This window comes from Caloenas nicobarica, chromosome 3 (genome assembly GCF_036013445.1).
Source record: "Caloenas nicobarica isolate bCalNic1 chromosome 3, bCalNic1.hap1, whole genome shotgun sequence".
Taxonomy (NCBI): Eukaryota; Metazoa; Chordata; class Aves; order Columbiformes; family Columbidae; genus Caloenas; species Caloenas nicobarica.
Window position 1 is genome coordinate 73,960,560 of NC_088247.1, and position 19,811 is coordinate 73,980,370.

The following is a 19,811-nucleotide window of genomic DNA, read 5'->3' on the forward strand; positions in this document are numbered from 1 at the left end:
GTCTCAAAACATTCTTCAAGCTCTTTCTTAATCTCCTCTTCTTTGTTAGTGTCTTTATCAACTCTTCTTAAAGCACAGATGTATAACAGAATTCCTAATGTAATAACTACCGAGGTATAGTTTCTAATCCTACCTAATATTCCCTCCCTATCCATCTAAGGGTTGCAGAGCCATGCTCAGTGGTGGGACCTTAGGGGGAGCTGACTATTAACAATGGCTCCTAGATACTGTTTTTCATAACACAGTCCTCTGTCCCACTGGTACAGACCTACATACCCATCTCCTAGCTATGTGAAATAGCATTTCGGCGCAAATGAAATTATTTTGCTAACGACTACATTACATTTCATGGCATTTTATATACAGTAGGCACCCTTCTGTTACTTCACACAGATCATTTAGCCCACAAGATCAGGAAAGTGACGCAGTAGGTAAATCTGCTACACAGAACAAAGAAAAGTTCAGTGCTACCTAGAATTTAAGGACCACGAGAGGAAAAAAAAATATTATGAGAGAGCTGCTAGTAAGAGCACAGAAAAACAGACCTCTTTTCCCTGGATGTGACTGAAGGTTGGTGGCATTTTATGAACCAACTGTTTTTCCTTAGAGAATATGGATTAAGCTGAAACGGGAACATTTTTGTGAAGCATACTGGTTTCAACAGAAGTTTTGTCAGAAAAGATTGCTAAGGTCCAGGATATAAGTATTGGACAGAACTACCTCCACAAAGATATCCACCATCGTTCCAGGGTAAAAGCAGCGAAGTGGTTAAGGACTGTTGACTCTCCTCCAGAAGATCCCTATCTAAATCCCAACTGACTGACAGGACAAAATTACATTTGCATCTCAATCCCACATCCCAACCACATGTCCAAACCACATTTTTTTAATGATATAGAATTCTAGACAACCTTAGTTGTGAGAACCATGTTGAAGTAAAAAGGACACAGAGAGAAATTGCACTGAACCAGCCTACACGGGGATACTTAAGCACTGAATCTGTTTCTCTCTAAATGTTTTTGGTGTCAAACACATTTTAATCAACTGTGTCTGTAGATCTGCATTGGATAGTCCCAGACAGTAGTTATTGCCTCTGGTTTCTGCATAGATTAATGCAAGATGTGTATCCTTGTTTATCTGCATGCAAATTCTAAAATTCAGCGTCTGTATTTCCAGACAAACTTGCAAAGCATGTTTTTGTTTTCTCTTTAACCAGCCTACAAGCTATGCAAAAACTTGCACATGTACTCACCTGCATGCTCGGAGCAGTGGCCCAGTTGAAGGAAAGATCTTTGCAAGTGTGGTGTAACATGGGATGGCTACAGCATTGTAGAACCCAATCTATGAAAAATAGCAATGAAAAAAAATAGTTAAATGTTGCCAAACTACAACACTGAAAGTTAACAGCCAACTATAATGGCTCAAAGCTGTTGACTACTTAGTTACTACGTGTTAGTACTTCATACTTCTGCATCTCATCTTAATAACTGAATCCCTTACAATGAAGCATTAACAATGAAGTCTCTGAAAATTACAAGTTGCTTACATGCCCCTCTCATCACTAATGTGGCTGCTTCAGATAGGATCTCCTACAGGACTTTTTATTATTCAACTGATTCAACTGATTTGCCCAGGATCTGTCTGGCTTTTTGGTGTCAGTAGTAGCAGGAAGTAGGTGCAGATGGCAGAGCCATTTCTGCAAACATTATTCTTGTGATGAATTTTTTTTTTTCAAAAGAAAAGTTGTGCAGCATTGCCAAAATATGATGAGATTCTAGATTTTTCTGGTATCTTTTAGAGTATGTATTTCATAGCTCAATGTACTTGAGATGCTGGGGACTTTGCACCTTTGGAAAGTTTCTAAAAGGGATGCACTGTGATGAATAATTGGCTTGCAATTCCTTTTCATGTACGTGGTTCTGTGATATTTTTACCATTATCATATAAATCTATTTAGAGAACATCAAATGAACACCTTTTAATGATATCTGATTCATTCGGGCTTAGGGGCCTATGGCGGCTACCATGTCACAACTGAATTGTCATGATACAAGGGAATTTTTAGAAAATTCTACTTATATATTAGCAAGGATGACAAGTTAAATTCAGATCCATTATAACATCACTCATTTATTCCAGACTCATGATAGTTACAATAGTGCACTATGAACCCTTTCTTTGGGCAGAGTTTTTAAATGCCTTTTAATGAAACAATATGTATCATACTGTCACCAAAGCATTTGATAATAAGCCTTTTATTAACAGTCTAAACATTGGCCCTTATTCAGAAATCAAAGAGCAACTCTCATCCTCACCTCCATCAATAGATTCCTCCCATGCTGCTGTGTAACCAAGTCTATTCTGTACTTAAAAAACATAAGATACACTTTCTGACCTGAGAACCCAACAGTCTGAGTTGAAGTAATCATGGTGTAACCAAGAGAAAGAAAATGCAGCTGTCAATAAAGCAAGGCAGAACACAGACATGAAGTCTGCTCATCAACAAAATATTTGTTATTTTGCATAATGCATTGTTTTCTTCCTATGTGGTGGTTTGGGGTTTTTTGTGTTTTTTGTTTGGTTGTTGTTTTGGTTTGGTTTTGGTTGGGTTTTTTTTAAGTGAGGATATTTTATTTCACTGGAAAATAGCAGATTATTCCATAGCTATCAAAAATGAAAATAGGACCGTAGGTATAGTCAAAATTTAGGCCTGGCTGAATGACAAGTGTGTTGCCATTGGAAAATATAAAAGATTTCAACCAAACTAAGTTAATCCGCAATATATTCTGAACAAGCTTCTCCTTAGAAGCCCAGTATTTAAAAATGAAATGTGTCCTTTAATGTTCTTAAAGCTTTTAAGTTAAAATGCACATCAGTCAAGGAGGAAAACCCCTAAAAAACTTAATGGATTTCGGTTTTGAACAAAGCCAAGCTAATTAAAAACTACTTTGCGAGAGTTTCCATTTCTGACCAGAGCAAACTCACACAAATCTCTTTAGTACAAGGTTTAGATTATCTGAATAAATTATTCCAGATTTATTTTAATGTTGCTGTGGCTAGACAGAAAGCCTAGAGTTCACTCAGGTATGAGCAAACTATCGGAGTCACTTCAGGAAAGGCAGTGTTTGCATATCCTACGATGTATATGCAAGAGGAAATAAAAAATATATTTTGCTTCCGAAATAAAGTGCTCCAGTCTCTCCAACTGTGTGTCCTAAACATACTGCTAGCTTTAAGAGCTGGATCTTTAATGCTCTGACTGAAGTAAGAAAACACCCTTAGCATTTTAATCCTTGCTAGATAAGAGTAAATTTTCTATTTTCAACTTGAAAACTGTATTTCTGGGATAAGCTTTGAATGGCTGAAGCACACGAACCATTCTTTTTCTCTCCCTTTTTTACTCAGGCTGGCTTGACTTGCTCATTAAAATAGCCTTCAGATCACTGCATAGTTTTGGTATATCTATTTTCTTCATAGGTTTGGTAAACAGAGGCAGACAAGAGGGTGATGAGATCCTTGCTGAGTCGGGAACAAATGCTCAGTGCAGGCTCCAGAGCAGACAGACACCAAGCTCAAGACCTTGCACCAGTTGTGCTGCAAGGGGTGGAAAGCACAACAGAGACCAACTCATCTGGCCGCCCAAGTGAGATGAAGAGCTAAGTACAAGCTATTCTCATCAAAGAAGAGTACTTGAGGCAGCAGAAGTTTTTTTCAGAGATTACAGGTTTATACAAATCTTCATTTCCTAAACATAATTGTTATTTAAATAAGGTATTAATGCTTTAATTAAAATCCACATTAAAATGCTCATTAATGCTCTTTGTTAGAGCTCAAGGAAATGGATGATAATGCTTTATTAAGTTCTTCGGTCTCTATATACACATAGGAATGGTTACTTTCGCAGAATTCCGTATGTCCTAACTCTCACATTTTGCTGTAATGTTATTGTAAGATACAGCAGCTACAACTATACTACAGATGATGGCTTTTTATCTCCTATTTTGCTTAATATTTTACTGTTATACTATTAAGAAGCACAAAACAGAGCATGAAGTAAAAAATAGAACCTGATAAATACAGTATGTGGAACAATACTTACTGTGTTTTAAAAAGAAAAAAATCTTATTTTTTAGATCTGTGCTTTCACCCCATTAACAATTCTTTCACAAATGCCAAGACAACTACATACTCTAATACTGTGTACTTTTCAAGACAGTTAAAAATAACTAATACAGTGTGCGGAAAAAGGAACCAAATGCAGAAAAATGTTTCTTCCATTCTTAGGATTATACTAAACACGCAGATTTAGTAAATTAACTGCTAATTCCTTACTATAATAAGGGTAATAGTTTTTATGCTAAAATATAATAGAGTATATGGAGTAAAGTGTCAGAATAAAAAAAATTCCATAGTCTTGCTTTCCAAGTAACTAATCTACAGGTATTTTTTTGATACTTTGCTATTTCTAATTAATTTTAAACATTATTGTTCATTTCACAGTTCACGAAATGCTTTGTGTGCTAACTACTGACAATTAAATCATCAGAGACCACTGAAATGTACAAAAAACCCCCACTTATACATCTACATATATATATGTATATGAATGGACAATGGACAATTTCAATTTACTTTTCTCTGCTCAGATAACCAAAGGACAATTTACTTTTTTTTCATTTACCCAAAAAAGTTAGTTCAAAGACCCTTTTTTCCCCTCAAATTTATGTTTACAAAATACAAATTTTCCCTACAGAAAGCATGAAAAAGCAGTCATTTCTGCATATTTGTTCACAGGAAAATCAGTACCCATAGAATTTGAAAAATAGACAATTGAGGCTCTTAGAAATATACCCTCAAGAAACTTTTTTTTTTTTAGGGATGTAAAAAAGCAGTGGTTGTAGTTCTCCAAAAAACTAATGAATAAAGATTCATCTAAAATCACAAATATTTTGAAATCTGAACCTGAATATTTTAATCAGGAACAGGTGAGGATGTTCATTTTGCATTCAGGATAAAACAGCAAAACCTTTTATAGAATGGCTGAAGCAACCACTTATTAAGTTGAAAAAGTGTTACTGACACTTTTCAAAATCATAGGTGATTGTGGTTTTAGCTAGTTAGAAGTATAAAGAAGGGAAGAGGTGACAACAGCAAAGAGCACGTTGTCATTTAAGTAAACATTAAAAAACAAGCTTTCCATTGCTACTTAAAAAAATTAACTTTGTTTTGCATGCAGAATACAGAACTCAGCAGCCCACATACACTAACATCAAATGCAATATTCACTAACATGTAAAATGTTTTTTCCATAAATGTTTTATTAAGAGTATAAACATGTATTTTATAGAGAGAGTTCATACCTGACCCTGAGGGACTTCATCTTTCTTGTCTCTGTCCATCATAGGAATAGGCTGAATACCCGTTTTCTTCATTTCATCACCCTGGAGAAAAGCAGAGAGAGAGGTTAGGAAAACAGAAATCAAAACTATGGAGGATCTTCATTAATTTCCATCTTCTAGTGCATGTCAGTTTCATTTTATACATTCAACTAAATGATAATGTAAACAGCAGATCCTGAAAATTAAGTTTTTGAGTCAACGTACACACATTTACCTTATTTACAAGGGCATCTCCATGATAAAAAGCAACTGGAAGAATAAAACCAAAGAAATCAGTCCATTCTATTCTGTTCTACTTATAGTTAGTCTCATCTTTCAAAATATTACCTATTAAAAGCTCTATAATACAATGACCAATATAACACAACTCACCCATCCGAGGAAAAGCTGAGTAAAATAAATGAATTTACAATGTGCCTTCTTTGTCAACAACCTGATCTATTTGACCATGCTGCTTTGAAGAAGCTGCCTGTCAAACAGCCTTCTTAAGTACATTATCTCTCTACATTCATAAGAGGAATACTGGGAAAGATGCAGTATATCCAAAGACCAGATATATGTAATGTACAAGAGAAAACAGTCTCCTTGTATTTCACCCATTACCAGCATAGCAGCCAAAACACATTTCCTGGCACTATACTGGGCCTGAACACAACTACTCCTTAAATTCCATAGGTAGATGGCTAATCTCTGTAACAAACTGAAGTTTTCCAATAGTCTTATGCCCCAACTGCATTATCAAAACACCACAGATGTTTAATCCTGAGGTTATAATGCCAACTACAGCTGTAGGAAGGCTTGCTTTTGGCTACCGCTTGTGTCTGAGATTCCAAAGTCAATGTGATCTTCAAACTGCTATAACCTTATGTTTTGGGTACGTGTGGCAAGGTTTTGGTAGCCGGGGTCTACAGGCGTGACTTCTGTGAGAAGATGCCAGAAGCTTCCTCCTGTGTCCGATAGAGCCAATGCCATCACTGTGAGGGCTGCTATGCGGAAAGTTAACTCCATCCCAGACAGACCCAATACACCTTAGTTAGGGCAAATGTTAATGCAGGGTAACTGCTCATACAACATTTGCTTATCTGTGTCCTTTAATGGGAGCTTCAGCTATCTGAAAGCTGAGATGTTCCCTAAATCTGTGTTCTATGTTTCTGCTGCAGCTAGTGAAGGCATCTCCTAGAGACAATTTACTACACCTTTCTTATAAGATTTTATCAAGCCATGTTTCAAGTGCCCACATACCCTTCCAAGGAAAGACTTTTGCACCTTTACTCGAAGACAAGTTTGCAATGTAATAAATTGATTCTGGTCTGACCAGAGTATCTGTGTGACTGCCTTGCAACTATCCTGAGTGTAGAAAAGATGGGGGCTTCTGGAAGTCCATTCCCTCTTGCATATTTGGCCTCAGCATCACCTACTAACTACGATTCTGCTCAACCGACAAGAGGTGTAATCAGGAAGCTGGTTTTGAATTGATGTCTGCACTATTCTCTCATATCACATATTTCTTTCTCCAAATAGAGAGGCTAGAATCATCAAATCTAGTCTCTGTTAGACATTTTAGTGTTGAAAGAACAAAAGAAAACGCCTCCTTTCTCAGATGATAAAAAAGATGCCTGTAGCAATTCCAAGCACAGAAATTCAGCAGATTGTTATTTAGGAACTGTAGGCAATTTTTTGTTTTATATATCCCCAGTAAATATTTGATTATTTTTTTCCATTTGCTTGAAGTCCTGCAATTGATTGATCCAAGACTGTCTGGAGCTACCACAGTCTCAGTGATAACCTCAACATTAAACCATTTAGCATCTTATGATTTTAAGCTCTTTGATTAATGTAATATCAAGCGCCTGAGCAACACTTGGAGTCAGAGCTTTGAGGAAGCTGTCTGGCCTCTGATTATGCCAAAACTGAACAAAGCCCAGATTTACATTCACCATTTCACCTTGAAAGAAAAAGGTATCACAGAATCACAGAATGGTTTGGGTTGGAAGGGACCTCTTGGGATCATCCAATACATCCCGCACACCTACCCCAGCCGGACCAGCTAGAGCAGGTGATCCAGGACTGTGTCCAGTCCAGTGTGGAATATCTCTAATGACAGAGACTCCACAACCTCTCTGGATGACCTGTGCCACTGGTTGACTACCCCCACCGTAAAAACATATTATGTTTAAATTGAAGGCATGAGCTAGAAACACAAGTGTTTTCTTGTGATCAGTACGTGTGAGCACATAAATGATACACTGCTGTAAAAATACTGCTTTTATCCTCATAGTTATGATTGTGACCAGAAAGTTAAAGTTGAAATTTTAATCAAAGAAATTTGTATCATACCTACAGTATGATAAGTATAATAAGTATCCTAAAAATATGGCAGAAAGGGTTTTCAACTGCCTAGTGTCTCATATATCACAAAACAGTCACAGCAGACAAATCTTACACAAGCTTGTAACTCTATATAACTGATCAGCAAATTTATCATTTTGCTTGAGGTGTAGCACTGTGGGAAAGCTTCATGCTGAAGTGGTATCAAGGTAAGTCTTAGCTTCAAAAATTAGCTATACTGGGCTTCATTCAATGAAGAAATATCCGTGTGACATACCACAAAACTGTTGCAACCTCTTCTGCAGTTGTTTTAGTTAATAATTACACAAAGAAGAAATGTTATAATAACGTTTTGATTAAATCATTCAACATACTAAGATTATGAACTCAAGTAGTAATTAGAAACAACATTCTATCTGACTTTTAGAACTGTAACATAACAATTCAATCTAGTCAAATATACTTTTTTAGAGTTTACCTTATTCCCAGTAAAAGTAAAAAATTCTGCAGTGAAACACAAATCTAAACTTTCTGTTGGTTTAGCTTTCCCAGGATTTTCTCCATATTTGTCTCCAGCTTTCCAATTTCCAGAAGTGTTTAGACCTCTGGCTGGATTTGTCAGTCATCCTGACTGGATCACAACATTTCCAACTTCTGCTACATATCAATTAAAACTCTTCTTAAAGAGGATTCAGTAGAACACCAATTACATAATTCAATTTCTGTCAATAACTACTTATTTACATTTGCTCCATGAAGTAGTACTATAACAAGATCCACCTTTTATTTATTCATCCTTGGATTACAAAACAGGTTAAAGTCTGGGCAGGCTCCATTATGTCTATAATTCCCATCTTTACTATTGTTGAGTAGGAAAACTCATTTTGATCCTTCGTTCTCAACTGAGTTTTCTACTTGAAAGCAAAAATGTTGAGTATGTAAATCGGTAAGGCACATCAACATTGTACCTCCATTATATCACTCATAAGAACTTCCTTGCCAGTGCTGACATTTTAGAGAGTACTGAACTAGATCTTAGAGCTTATACAGCCTGCATTTTTCAAATATATTATTGTAAACCGAGCAGTTCAGAATTAAGAGAATGAGAACATGTGAACACAAAAAACACCCACAAGCCATGCACATCTTGAATTTCACAATGAACATGCAACAGGCAAGACAGTCTCCACACTATATGCACACTACATCAACTCTGTGGGCCTGATCTCTATTTTACACCAGTGTAAAACAGAAATAAGCCCACCAAACTCTGCAAGCTTCCACAGGGCACATAACAGAGAACAACACTTTATGATACACATGTGCAATAGTAGTTCTGAAAATACAAGGTTTTCTCCTAAAACTGCATAATTCAACTCTATGCAACGCCCTAAGAATTTATTCTTTATATCTCTAAATAGTCACTTTCACTTTAAAAATTAAATTATTAGAACATTTACTCCTCAGTGTAAGACATGTGAGAGATTGCATCTTTATTTATGAACAGGAACATTAGCACAGCTCAATGCCTTGTTTCAATTTTCAATACATGTGGAGTAACTTTCAGCATATTAAAAAAAAAACTGTCTCTGAGACCCAGTCGTTGAGCTCGTTCACAAGAAAGATTCAAATGGTCAGATCACAACAATTTTTGTCATATTTGCTTTAGCATCTCCTGGACTCATACTATAGCTTTATATGTTTGTTACAAGGCAGCTGACCTGGAAGCTGTTTTCATATTTTGGATTTTTAGAATACAAATAGATCCTTCACAAAACTACAGTTAATGACTCAAAAAACCTTAGAGATTTTCTTCTGTGTCCCGCTGCTTGGTCACATTATGTCAGGACTTATTTTCTAAAGCCATCTTTAACAAAGAGAAAAAATGCTGCCTGAAAATTAGGAAGCTAACTTAGCTCCTTAAATAGCTTGAGAGTAAACAACCAAACACATGCATACACCACTGAAATCTCTTTAAAACAAAGACATCAAGATATCAATTGAAAAATGCTTTTGGTTGCTTTTTTCTTCCTGGATACTTACATTTATAAAGAAAAGAGAGTAAACAAAAGAAACATGCATACCTCAGCCCAGAACTCCGCATATATATCATTAGCCGTCAGTCTGGTTACTGGCCACAATTTTGTTACAGAACATAAATCACAAGCCGTCATCATCAGACCAATCACTCTATCTCTAAAGAAAATAACATTAAATTGTAAGTTTGGTAAAGAATTGATGATCACACTGCGATGTTTTTATTTGCCCTTCCTCCGTTCAATCAGAAGTATAAATACTACAAAATTTCTCCCACCTCGCTTGCTTCTTCCTCACTTTTTACCATTCATTGGTAAGGCATCACACAAATTGTTTATTATATTCTCTGTAATATTCCATGCATTGTTTACAACCAGAGTTCATCGACTATTCTCTGGACAATCAAACTAATAGAAAACTAGACAAGAATGCCTGGCTTGCATACCCCTCCTTAATTTTCTGAAAATATAGTACAAGTCTGTAAAAGAAAGATGGCATATCCTTTTGCTGCATTTCTTTCTGTTCAAGAGGGAGTAACACATGCTCCAAGAAGAGGAAAAACTAGTACTGAGTCTATCTCTAGGTATTCGGTCATTGCTTTGTTGGAATGAACTCTAATCCTGACAGAAAAAGAATCCTACATGTAACGCTGTCCTGTACAATGATGAACAAGTTCACAGAATTACTGAACACTAGCAGTAGGATTACAATCATTATTAGAACAAGGCACACAAAACCAAGTCTTATTTAAACAGTTTTCTAGCATACCATCAAAACCTATCATTTATGAATCTAAGTCTCATAAAGAAAACTGTCAAATTAAAGAATGGATTTGTGTGTTTTCCACCCAATGGATAACTTTAAGATGACACTTAAGGATATTTACATCTTTGTTGAATAATGTCTGTTCCATGAAAAAAACACACAACTTGCTAACTTGCATGCAATGTGACGGCAGTCATTAAAACTGTACCAACAGACAAATATACCAGGGAAAATACACAAATACACAACATAATCAGTAGATAAATGGCAAAGTGCAGTTCCCCTGATTTAAGAAAGAGGATTCATCAGCCACATAAGTGCCAAATTTAGTATTCCACTGCATGCACAGATACCACCTACAACTCTTGGGTTCTTTAGCCACATCACAAACCGATGTTCTGTCTTTGGGCAACATGGCAGTGCCCTAAAAATGCTCTGAAGGGCAGGTAAGAAAAAAAAAAGAATACAAACATAATAGAATATTCAATCACACAAGTAAACTGTTGTGTACTATTGAATGTCCTATTTCTGGTAAATTTCATTCTGAGATTATCAGGAGCTACTTTGTCTTTTTAAGATGCTGAAGTATATTCAAGTCTTTAGTTCCAAACTGTGAAATAGCTTTTAAAAACTGCCCTTCCTACAGTGTTATAATTCAAAACTACTGGCAAAACCCTGCAGAACTCTTCAGAAAGAAGACCTAAGTACAAAGGCTCTTTTTGAAAACAAATCAGAATCATGACTCAATATTTTCCCATATTACCTCTCTAATTTTTCCAGCATTAATGACAGGATCCACTTCCCAGTAAAGAAGCTCTGAAAGGCTGCATGAGCACTTTAATAAAGCCTGTTAGGAGAGACATCTCTCATCCAGGGTGCATTATGTTTTGCTTATGTGGACAAAGAGATTCATGTATTTGTGAATATATGCACGTTGTGTATTTTTAAAACTTAGAGCTATCTTAATTCACAAAGGTTGAGATTCTTTCCAAAAAAGCATGTTGACAGAATAATAAAAATTTTGACATAAAAATAAAACTAAGTAACTATTGTGCTATACTTTTTTCCACACCTCCTAACTGCATGTACTAACTTTCCTCTGCAGAGAGTCCATCACTGAAATGTGCAGATGACATCCAAAGGTGGTGACATGCAAATATGTAAATTACTGCTACATACTTGGAATTTTACACAGAGCTGGTCTTAGAAACCTCATATGTAAGAAAATGACTGTGTACACAGAACTAATACTGGTTTGCTGCTTTTTACCTGTGTGCTTGATTCTTAAGGTTTAATGCTCCTGTCTGATGCAGCTCTTCAAGCTGTTTCCTGTTTCCAAAGTACAGGGCCAGGTCTGTAGCAATGATGGCTTTCCGGATGATCTCAAGTACTTGCTCATATTCACTGGAGCTCAGATTGGAGAAGATATTGTGCCCTTCCAGCTATGAAAAAGTAAAAATCCAATAAAAAGCACAAGCTCTAATTCTGAGATGATTTCAGTCTTTACTTCACCAGAACAGGTTAAAACGATTTCACAGCCCAATGACAATTTTTGTTGCAAAGTCAAATGTTAGCCTGAAATTCCCATTTTTATCTTTCCTTTTTAAATACTGTCATGAAATCTATTACTAAGCCACTGATTTGGTTTTGGGACTGCTCCTTCTGAAGCCTAAAGGTATTAACAGAGAAAAATGCTAGCTTTTGTAGTGCTTATAAATCAGAGCTGAAGACACAGCACTTCCAGAGACCGTTAGGTCGGGAATTTGTCATTCAATCCTGATCCTGAGTACTGCATCGCCAAGTTGGTCAACGGAGTGTCTCATTCACTCTGAAGTACAATTTTGATACTAATAACACATAACATGGATAAGGAAATATCCAATTTAAAGACTAAAATAATTTTGGTTTCATAGTGTTTCAAATGAAATTTGCCTGAAAATGCAGTATTTACTGATACAATTTTCTCTATAGAAGTAAAGTTAATTACAATACTTAAATGTATATGAACATTTAGGGGAAAAAGCTGCTTTGTTCAACCATGACTTGACTGGCTCATAAAATAAAGATAATGGTTTCCACTATGGAGGTTCTGGGAACATGTCACTGTCATCCCTTTTAAATTTCCACTATGTATTGTTGCACATTTAATTGACAATATCCATGTACTGCGATCACTCACAAAGCTATATCACAGTTTGAGAAGTCAGCACTATTCACTGTCTGTTGAAAAGTTGAAAAACAACTTATCAAAAGTCTTCCTGCTGTTGAGAGGAAACAGAAAAATAAGAATGAACCAGTCATGTCAAGGTGTGCACATTCACAAATAGAAAATATTATTAAAATACATCAAATGCAGATGTGTTTTGACATTTAATTGGCATTTCGGCTGAAGCTCATCAAAAGATTCCCTGATATTTGTCAAGAATTTACATATTTTTTTTCCAAATAAATCCTCTGTGGTACAAATAGGCTTGGTTTCTCTCCCCATCCGGAACATAAATGTCATTTTCCAACATTTTTACCTGGACAAGTAGATTTATTGTGAATAATGAATAGAAAATACAATCCTTCTATGTCTCAATTTTCCTTTGACAGTCTCCTAAGTCATAGAACATGATTTTCAAAAAAAGAAGTTCAGAACATTTTAACCCATCATCAATACTTTGGGACCAGGAAACTACCAATACTAATTTTCATGATTTAGGGTTTTGGGAACCCTTTCCTCTCCAACTTTGCTGCTTAGTCCATGAGAACATGCTATTTGCCCTAATATTTAAATTATTCTAGATTTGGAGACATCACCTTTAGGCTTTAGAAGCTGCACTCTCAAGAAGACCACTGTGACAGCTTCTGTTCATACTGATCGAAGAAAACCGATTCCTTTAAGTATTGATGGAAGCTGCCATTTCTGAACACGTCAGTTAGGCTTTTGAGTAGCACATATGACGTACAGATCCTAAAACTTTGTTCTTTCCCTGCTGAGCAAAGCTAGTGAATGGAATCCTCTGTGTTTGTAAGGGTGATGCACATTAGAACTGCGGGTGGATAAGCAAAGCAGCTATAAAGTTTCAAACAGTGAAAAGTACTGCAGGCTACTAACATCAAATCAAAATTCACTGAGATAAACCCTAAAGGGTTTGGTGGGTATTGTTTGTGGGTTGTTTGGTGTTGTTTGTCTGTTCTTTTTGGGTTTGTGTTTTGGGTTGTTGGGTTTTTTTGTTGTGGGTTGTTTGGTTTTTTTTTTTTGGGGGGGGGGGGGGTGTTGTTTGGGGTTTTTTGTTTGGTTGGTTTGGTAACAGCCCAAGAATTCGGTAAGGCTTCTTGATTGAAACGAAAAATAGCAAGTCCAACAGGCTGCTCTAACCTGCCTTTGCTGCTAATCACCACCCCTGGGCATACAGCTCTGACCACCCATCTCTCTCTCTCCTGGCTCACACCTATGGCCAAGGCCAGGAGACATCAGAGATGCAAAAGGTTTCCCTACATTGGGCAAAAGGGACTTTCACTGACTACAACATTTCTGCAGGAAAAATGGAAAATGGTTTTTGAAGAATGGCTGAAGTCTGCTTCATGTAGCCATAGTGGGACAGAGAAGCGTGAATGACTGAGGAACTTGCTCACTGTGCACAAACTCACATGAAGGATGAAGACTACAAATCTAATGCCATATCACCACTGAAGGGTTCAATTACAACCTCCTACATGGAGAAGCATTCAGAGATAAAGCTTCTGTTCGCTGATGAAATGTATATAATGCTTAAAACCAAAATCACAAGATGTGCTTCTGAATACAAGAGAACATGTATTTATTCCTAAAAGGTGATTAGATATTTAAGAAAAGAACTATCTTCCCCCTGAAAGACCACAAGGAAAGGTTTAATATAAATTAGTGGCACAGTAGCATGGCAAGGCTGTGCATTGAATGTGTGCAGGGCAAATTAAAATCAGTGAGCACAAATATGTTATGGACTGACAGGGGTTTCATAGGTGAGAGTTCTAGCGCTTCTAATAGAGCATGAAAAAACTTTCACTGCTGAGAAAATATCTGTGTCAGTAGCATACTAGGATTTCCCAAAATGTATCTTGCATGCTTTCTTGCAGTTTTCTATTCATTAAACATACAGACACATTACCTCATAATAAGAACTCTCTTTAATAGAATAGTACCTTTCTTAGGTTTTGTTATTTCAAATTGCTAAATAATAAAAAAGCACATGATAACATAATGAAACAAACTTAAACTTTTCATGCGTGCAAAATTAACATTTCCTTCTTCATGCCACATAGTTACTGTCCACAGAATTTATTACAGCATGTTTTTCAAGCTTCCCATACTAACTTTTGCCAGTACTTGAGATTTTATTGAGAATTTCAGGATGGATGAAGACTTTGTTGAAGGTTATTATGCTGGAAATATCTGAGAAACTGCTTTTTAATTTTCTAAAAAGCCCCGTTGACCCAGAAGCTAAAAGCTCCAAAGGAAGGCCACAAGCAAAGACCTCCAAATACACAATATTTTTTATAATATCAAAGTTTTGGGAAAGCTATGTTTTGCACTATTATTGAATGCTTCCGTTGCTAATTGTGGAACCCAGCTTGCTGTAATAAATCTTCCACACTTCCAAATGAGCACTACAATCCAGAAATTAAATTAAGCATGCTTCAGAATATCTACTGGGTAATGATGTGACTCCTGTTTCCACCACTGGACTCTTCCGCACAGAAGATACAATTTCAATAATCCTACCTGCAGGATGGACACAGTCTGCGAGAAGTGGTGCTGTTCCATTGTTGATGTGGAATAGAGAGCAGCTAAGGGGTGATCAAACTTCTGAAGATAGCTGTTGCTGTAACCTCTGTGATCCAGGTCATGACACAGACATGCAACCAAAAGACCTTTCCGCTACAAAAAAAATTGAGATAAGCATAAAAAGTAAGATGTATTTCCTGCCCCTAGATGTCACTCTCTTCCCATAATACTGTAAAAGTCGCACTACACTTACAGTGCCTTCGAAAAGCACATAGAGAAAGTCCTTAAAATTGTGAGAAACACGATACTGAGGACATGCTGAATTAAAATTCTTGGTCCAATTGTAGCTCAAACATTTTATGGATTATGAATTAAGAAAACATTGCACAATCACATGCTATTGGGTGGAATCTGCTTCAGAAAGAAATCTGACTTATAAACAGATAGTCTGGTCATCCACTGATTCATTACCATGTTTATTAAAAAATTAAAAATTGCAGTTATTGAAGGAGAGGAAATATATAAGATGGTCAAGGTAGTTGCATAAAAGTCCGATGCTAACCCTGCCTCTCCAATGGTCCTCAAAGTCACTGACCAAGTCTCCCAGGCAAAACTCTTCCTAGGAACTCACTGATGCGAGCCACAGAAATGCTGGACTACAGCATTGCAAAGACAGACGGAAACTGATTTTTTCTGTTTCATTAACTCCTAATATCCTGAGGAAATGAAGTCCTTGAATTCCTTCAACACACAAAATATGTGAACGCTTGCAAAAGATGTTCACGCAGCAGCTGTGTTTTAAAACCACATTCAGTAATGTTTGTGAAGCAGTCACTGTCAGCATGGAGTATCATGATAATGTCTTTATAGACTTAACAGCTCTGCCTTATAGTTGGTTCTGATGACCGTTCAGTAAAAAAAGGATAAGGCTATAGAATGAAGCAGAAAAAGAATTCTGATTAACCACCTATTAAGTGAGCAACATCCAACCTGTATACTGTACTAAAAGATACGTGATGCTGTGGAACAACAGCAAACAACGATGTAACTAAAGAACTTATTGCAAATATACAATGTGCAGAATGAAGGCTGCAGCAACCCAAATTGTATTTTTGATTTTGAGACCTTCACTTTTATCTTAAATCCTTCACTTTTATTTTTAATAATGCCTTTTCAATATTGCATCTTGTGACTTGCATTTTAGAAAGTACTTAATAAAACAGATGATGCAGCAGCACACAACCACAGAGATCCTCAGCGGAACTGGAACCCTCAGGCGCATAACACACACCTATATAACTTGAAGCCTCGCGGTAACAGCTGTAGGAAGCTGGTGTCCCCTTTTCACTGCTATCAGGAGGGGCAAGACATGTAACCAACAGACTTGAAAAACAGTCACTGACAGCAAAAGAAAGGTGACTCTCAGAATCCTTTCTGCTACGTGTTGGATGTAGGAGGCATAAGCTTTTCTGTCCTTCCCCCACAGGTTTAATTCTCCTGTTGCATCCTTCATAATCTGTGTTTTTTCCAGTCTTACAATTCCCATCAGTCTGTCCCTTGTACCAGATGGTTTTTGTTGCCTAGCTTGTCCCAGTCTCCACATCCCAGTAAATCAGACTTGTCTCACTCCTTCAGGATTATACATTGCCTAATCCTAGTGCTCTTGACCTTGTACCCATCGTCCCCACTTGGATTCCAACGATTCAGCCACTGCCAACTGCTGGATCTATTTGTGTCTATATTAGAGTCCCCTTTACAGTGTTTCATACTTCTCTTCCCATCTCTAAGTCTATCAAGGTTCACATAATCGTCCCTCACCTGAGACTATCCCATGATAGTTCTCCAAACCTTCCTTCAGCAGTTTTCTGTATTCTTGTTGGATTAATCTCCAGTCTCGAGAAAGGAGACTGCTAGAAAGACCTGGAATATAGACTGGGATAAGGCATTGAAACAGGAGAAGGCTGGCTGGAGTTTGGCAGGGAACAAAGACTGTTTCCATCTCTCTTAACAGCTGCGCTTTTGCTCTCTCTGTCTTTCTTACTTGGTGCCTCCAAAAAGATGAGGCTTAACTACTTGGTTAGTACTGAATGTTATTAAAACTTTAAATATTCCCCAAGGCTGCAATCCAAAGATGTTTGTAGTTAAAGGAATAGTGATTTTTCCAAACTTGTACAGTTTTGCCAGCTTTCAGCATATGCCTGTCAAATGCCACTTCCTCTTATACACCGAACAAAGACTTGATTTCTCCTAGCATGTCTCTTTAAAAGAGCCCAACAGTTTTGGCAGAAATTTCCCCAAATTAAACAGCTTGAGGAAGTCACAGAGCTTGAAAAATTACAACCCAAATGGCTACTCTTTGGCAAATTTATACACAACTGAAAACAGGTTCTACCAGTCATAAGTTTCAGGTAGTATTAATAACAGACAGCACTCCCAGTTGCACCTACTATAATTCAGAAAAAAAAAACAAGTAACAGTTCTTCATAGTGTACATTAACATTTAGCCATTCTAAGCCTTCCATTTTGTAACTTTTACAGCTAGTAATCCATTCAAATTATTTTTCTTTCTGTTTTTTTTTTTTAAACACTATGCATTTATCTTTAAAATATGTACATGTATGCTAAGGAAAATTGTTGTATAATAAAAGTTAATCAGTGAGGTAGCACATCTGGACAACTGTGTTCCTTCTGTCCTTTCTACTCTTCTCCTTTATTCACACATGTCAACCATCTCTGCAACACCAAGCCCTTCTCCCTTGCCCTCCTATTCAGGATCTCCCAGACCTCACAGGGTACAAGATCCAGGATGTTTCCCTTCCCTCAGTACAGATCTGACAATTAATTAATTAAAATAAAGACTGTGGTTATAAGCGGGCACAGAGAACTTCAAATTGTGGACATGGACTTGTAGCAAATCTGCTCCTGCTTCTTCAGTGGGCAGACCTGAAAAATGGGAGGGGAACACCAGGATTAAGAATCTGAATAATTCTCCTTCCTCGAGCTTTCTACTCACACATGTTTCTCTGCAGGGACCTTTATATACATTCAGCCCAAGCTGACAGCAAAATTCTGGCATAGAAAATGTACTTCTATGATAGCTGATACCTCTGATCAGGTCTAGTAACCGACAAAATCATCTCACCTACCTCTAGATCAGTGAAAAGCTGCTGGTTGTTCTGCAGTATGGCATACATGCAATGTGCAACGGTAACTGCGTGCTTCCAGTTGTGGTAGGGCACACGGCGATAATTCTTCTTTACAGACATTGTAAACCTGCACAGCTTTTCAAGTTCAAAGCTAGAAAGAAATTATTTGGTCAGAGACAAGAAACAAGAATTTACCCTCCTTGCTAGGATTGACTCTCACGGCGGATGACTCATTGATTACAAGAGCCATTCAAGTTTTGGCAAGGACAGAGGAGCGTGGATGCCTGGCAATGCTCTTAGTTTAATCTGTCAAATTCTGGAACATAAGTCAAGCTACCCAGCTCAGGCAACACAATCGCATAACCTTTCCTGCTCCAAGAAACTTGAAGAGTGGTTTCTTTACATCATTATCTGTTCAACCTGACAAATAGTGAAACTCTGCATCTAAAGGACAATTTGAAAACATCATTTGTGATCAAGACAGAAAATTAGGGTTTTTTTAAGCGAATGACACACAAGAAATAATCCTGTTTAAATTAGAATTTCAGTCAAACACCAAATGCATAAATTGTTTTGAATAAAAGAAGCTGAGATGCTCCATATTCACATTGTAAAGATTTTACTTTTTCCAAGACTAATACTTTTTTTACAGTTTGGCCAAATGAACAGAAATTCACATTTCAGCATTTCTTCGTTTTTCACCAAACAATATTTTGGCAAATAATTGCCAGTTAACCATGAAAATGCCCCAAATCTATAGCATTTATGGGATTATTTGCTAAAGATTTTTTGTTTATTTTTTTGCTATTGCTATAGACAAGTAAAATTAATTATGATCAAGAGCATTTTCACTAAGGTAATAATAAAAAGAAGTAGTAAAGTAATTTTTATGTTTGGCTTATGTGATCATCAAAAACATCTCTGAGAGAATACATATTCTGTAGCACCAGAGCCCTTCATAATCTTTAACAGACTTTACCTAACAATGTTCCTTTGAAAGGAAAGCTGAATACTTTTTTGTTTACAGATGGGAAATTCAGGCACAGATTAGATATCAGGTAAAATTTTCTGAAGTACCTCATCTCACGTGCCCAGGGTGAAATGCTAATATTTCACTTGAGCTTAGAACCAAACTGAAGATGCCAGAGTCCCAAGCCACTGACTTTTTCCCCTCATAAACAGATCCGTTTTCTTTTATTCTCATTTTTCCCCGTTACTGTGGTTGACTTTTTTTTCCCCAATTTCCATGTTTTGATAATTTCTTGGGTATCTCAGGGAAGCAGTATTAATGTTCTGGTTTTGCAGTATATGTGGGCTATTGAAACGAAGCTGAATGTGTCTGATCTAGATGTAAAAATGTAAATACATCTTCTATATGGAGTCAGT

The 19,811-nt window shown here is 36.8% G+C and overlaps 1 protein-coding gene across 1 annotated transcript in view; it reads right to left on the minus strand.

Annotated features, from left to right (window-relative positions):
* The window catches only part of PDE10A (phosphodiesterase 10A), a 190,977-nt gene that overhangs the window by 11,713 nt on the left and 159,453 nt on the right, over window positions 1-19,811 (minus strand). Inside the window, exons 16-21 of the mRNA XM_065631131.1 lie at window positions 18,426-18,576; window positions 15,277-15,432; window positions 11,799-11,971; window positions 9,812-9,923; window positions 5,361-5,441; window positions 1,253-1,341 (exon numbers count right to left, since the gene is read on the minus strand). Of these exons, the coding sequence (XP_065487203.1) occupies window positions 1,253-1,341; window positions 5,361-5,441; window positions 9,812-9,923; window positions 11,799-11,971; window positions 15,277-15,432; window positions 18,426-18,576 (762 nt within the window). The remainder of the gene's footprint in view (window positions 1-1,252; window positions 1,342-5,360; window positions 5,442-9,811; window positions 9,924-11,798; window positions 11,972-15,276; window positions 15,433-18,425; window positions 18,577-19,811) is intronic.